The 4,075-nt window shown below is 63.1% G+C and overlaps 1 protein-coding gene across 1 annotated transcript; it reads left to right on the top strand.

The window, feature by feature from the left end:
- The first annotated feature begins 1,050 nt into the window (after window positions 1-1,050).
- On the top strand, window positions 1,051-4,075 carry MYADM (myeloid associated differentiation marker). Its single transcript, XM_054052422.1, has 2 exons — window positions 1,051-1,147; window positions 2,881-4,075. The coding sequence occupies exon 2, from the start codon at window positions 2,888-2,890 to the stop codon at window positions 3,755-3,757; it is 870 nt and encodes a 289-aa protein (XP_053908397.1). The 5' UTR covers window positions 1,051-1,147; window positions 2,881-2,887; the 3' UTR covers window positions 3,758-4,075.

The following is a 4,075-nucleotide window of genomic DNA, read 5'->3' as shown; positions in this document are numbered from 1 at the left end:
ATAGCTCCCCGTACCCCACCCATAGCCCCTATAGCGCCCCATAGCCCCCCCATAGCCTGCCCCTTGGCCCCCCTCTCCATAGCCCCCCATAGAACCCCCATAGAACCCCGTAGCTCCCCCATAGACCCCATAGCGCCCCATAGCCCCCCCCCGGGAATCCCCTGACGTCATCCCGGGACCCCCGGACGTCACGCCACCGGCCCCGCCCCCCCCCCCCGCCCCAACCAACGCCCCGGGGGTACCCGAGCGCGGCCGGAGAGACACGAACCCGCCCGAGGGGACCCGAACCGGGACCTGAACCCGTCCGGAAACCCCCGAACCGCGACCCGACCGCGGCCGGAAAGACCCGAAGGGATCCGAACCGGGACCCGAACACGTCCGGAAACACCCGAACCGGGACCCGAGCCCCCGAAACAACCGAAGGGACCCGAACCGAGACCCGAGCGTGGCCGGAAAGACCCGAACCCGCCCGAAGGGATCCGAACTCCCGAAACACCTGAAGGGACCCAAAGTCGCCTGAGCAGACCCAAAGCGGGACCCGAACTCGTCCAGAAGGAGCCAAACTGACCCAAATCGGGATCTGAACCCATCCAGAAGGAGCCAAACTGACCCAAATCGGGATCTGAACCCATCCAGAGGAGCCAAAAAGACCCAAACCTGTCCAGAAAGATCCAAAGTGATCCAAACTGGGATTCGAATCCTTCCAGGAACACCCAAACCCACCCAGAGGGAATTGAACCCGTTTAGAAAGACCCAAATTGGGATCTGAACCTGTCCAGAAGGAGCCAAAAAGACGCAAATCCACCCAAACCAGGACCCGAACCCGTCCAGAAGGAGCCAAAGAGATCCAAAACCGTCTAGAAGGACCCAAACAGACCCGAACCTGTCCAGAAGAACCCTAACCAGGACCTGAACCCCAAAGAGACCTAAAGGGACCCAAACCAGGACCTGAACTGGTCCCAAAGGACCCAAACTGAACCAAACCGGGACCTGAATTCCAAAGGGACCCAAACCAGGACCCAAACCGGTCCAGAAAGACCCAAACCAGGACTCAAACCATAAAGAGACCCAAAAGGGACCAAAACCGATACTTGAATCCGTCCAAAGGGACCCAAAAGGACCCAAACCGAGACCCGAACCGGTTCGGGTGAGTTGGGGGGGGGGGGATTTAGGACTCTGGGGATTTTCACCCCCGCAATGGGGCCGCGCCCGGGTGGGGGCGGGGCGAACCCCCCCCACCCCTTGGCAGGATGTGGGGGGGGCGGGGGGGGGAAGTGGATTCTCTAGTGCCTTATATGGGCATCCCCTGAGCGCCCCCTCGCCCCCCACCGGGAACAGGGACCCCCCCCCAACAAAGCCAGGGGACCCCCCCCCCAAATTCCTGGCCCCCCCCTCCCCAAACTCCAGGGACCATCCCCAACTCCCAGAGACCCCTCCCCCAAAGCCTTTACCCCCCCCAAAATCCCTGGGACCCCCCCAAATCCCTAGGAGAGACCCTCCCAACTTCCTGTCTCCGCACTCAAACCCCAGGAACCCCCCCCCAAACTCCTTGGTGCCCCCCCATAACCTAGGGACCCTCTCAAACCCCAGACACCCCCTAAAACAACCTCTGCCCCCCCAAAACCCCCTGGGACCCCCCCAACACCCAGGGAACCCCTCCAAACCCCTGTGCCCCCGGCCAAACCTCAGGAACCCCCCAAACCCCTTGCTTCCCCCCAAACCCCAGCCTCCCCCCAAAGCCCTGGGAGCCCCTCAAAACCCTTCTGCCCCCCCTAAACCTTGGGACACCCCAAAACCCCTGTGCCCCCCCCCAAATTTCAGGGACTCCCCCGACTCCCAGAGACACCCTCCCCACCCCCCTTACCCCCTCAACTCCCTGTGCCCCCCCCCCCAAACCCCAGGGATTCCCTCAAAACCCGCCTGCCCCCCCAAACCTCAAGGACCCCCAAACCTCCAGACCCTAAGGACCCCCCCAAAACCCTCTGAGATGCCCCCAAATCCCAGGGAACCCCCAAACCCCTGTGCCCCCCCAACTCCCTGTGACTCCCCCCAAACCTCTGTGCCCCTCCCAAACCCTCGTGCCCCCCCCCCAACTCCCTGGGACCCCCCCCAAAACCTGAGGGACCCCCCTAAACTCCAGGGTTCCCCCCAAACCCCTGCCCCACTCCTTGATTCCGGGGGGGGTGTCCCCCATCACATGCCTTGCACACGTGTGTTCCCCTGTGCTCGCTCCTTGCACCCCACCCCCCTTGTCTCCCCGAGCCCCACCCTTGCACCCCCTCTTCTTGCTCCCAAAACCCCCATCACCCCCAAACCCCTATTTCCCCTCCCAAACCTTGTTTTCTCCCCCCTTTTCACTGCTGACCCCTTTCTCCCCTATTTCTCCCTCTTTTCCCCTCCTTTTCTCCCCCCCAAAACCCCCTATTTCTCCCCTTTTTCCACCCCCAACCCCCCTTCCCCTCCATTTCCCCCAAACTCCCATTTCTCCCCACAACCCCCCTTTTCTCCCTCATTTCCCCCCAAACCACCATTTCTCCCCCCCAAACCCCCTTCCCCCCTTTTCTGCCCCATTTCTCCCCCTTTTCTCCCCCATTTCCCCCCAAACCCCCATTTCTCCCCCCCAAACCCCCTTCCCCCCTTTTCTGCCCCATTTCTCCCCCTTTTCTCCCTCATTTCCCCCCAAACCACCATTTCTCCCCCCCAAACCCCCTTCCCCCCTTTTCTCCCCATTTTCTCCCCCTTTTCTCCCCCATTTCCCCCCAAACCCCCATTTCTCCCCCCAGCCCCTCTTTTCTCCCCCATTTCTCCCCCTTTTCTCCCCAATTTCACCTCCTTCCCCCTATTTCTCCCCCCATCACCCCCTCTTTTCCCTCCCCACAGCAGCCCCATGGCCTCTCCGTGCCGACTGCCATCTCCTCTGCGCTGGGCGCAGGCGCTGAGCTGCTGCCTGGCGTTCAGCACGGCGTCGGCCGCCGGCCCGTGGCTTTCTGGTGAAGGCGACGGTTGCGTGGCCGCTTGGGCCATCTCCTTCGCCATCACCCTCCTCTTCCTCGCCGCCGAAGCCGCCAACCGCTTGCCGTCCCGACGCGATTTCCCCTTGGTCCACGCCACCGCTGCCGCCTTGGCTTGCGCCTCTGCTGCGGTCATCTGGTCTTTGGGCCATTTGAGGGACACGAGGGATACCAACGAACGGCCTCGTGCCCTTCGCGCCACCGCCACGGCCGCATCCTGCCTCGCCGCCCTCCTGTATGCCGCTGAGGTCCTGCGCGACCGAGCCAAACCCGGGCAAACTGCCCCATATCTGGCCACACCATCCGGGCTCCTCAAGGTAGCCGAGACCTTTGTCGCCCTCCTCCTCCTCGGCTTGGCCGCCGAGCTGGGCGCAGGATCCGGCCCCGAGGCTTGGCGCTGGTGTTTAGGCATTTATTGCGTCTCCTTTGCTTTGGGGGTGCTGCTGGTCGGAGGGTGCTTGGGGGGCTGGGGCTGGTGCGGGTGGATGCAGGATCCAGCCAGCACGAGGCGAGCGCTGGGCGTTTACGCTGCTCTGGGCGTGGTGGCGTACGGAGCTGCCGTCGTCCTTTGGCCGCTTTACGCCTTCCGTCAGGAGATGAGAGGACAACCCAGACGCCCGTCAGGATGCGGCCCGACGTGTCCTTGGGACCGCAAGGTGCTGGTGGCACTGCTCACCGCCATCAACCTGGTGGCTTACGGTGTCGATTTGGTGCAGACGGGGAGGCTGGTACTGCTCAGGGCGTGAGAGGGCAGGATCGGGCCCTAGACGGGGTGCTGGGTCCCTCTGTGGGGCAGGATCAGGCCCTTAAGGGGTTAAGCATCTTCCTAGGGGGTTGAGGATACTCCTGTGGGGCAGGATCAGGCCCCTAAGATGGTCCTGGTTCCACCCTGGGGCAGGATCAGGCCCCTATAGGGGTTGAGCATCCTCCTATGGGGCAGGATCAGGCCCCTATGGGGGCTGAGCATCCTCCTGTGGGGCAGGATCAGGTCCCTGTGGGGGTCGAGATTGGGTCGGGAATCACCAAAGCCTTAAAGTTTGGGGGGTGGGGTGGGGTTTTGACAT

This window comes from Cuculus canorus, chromosome 33 (assembly GCF_017976375.1).
Source record: "Cuculus canorus isolate bCucCan1 chromosome 33, bCucCan1.pri, whole genome shotgun sequence".
In the NCBI taxonomy this organism is placed as follows: domain Eukaryota; kingdom Metazoa; phylum Chordata; class Aves; order Cuculiformes; family Cuculidae; genus Cuculus; species Cuculus canorus.
The sequence above is the reverse complement of the archived record's forward strand: the minus strand, read 5'-3'. Positions and strand labels throughout refer to the sequence as shown.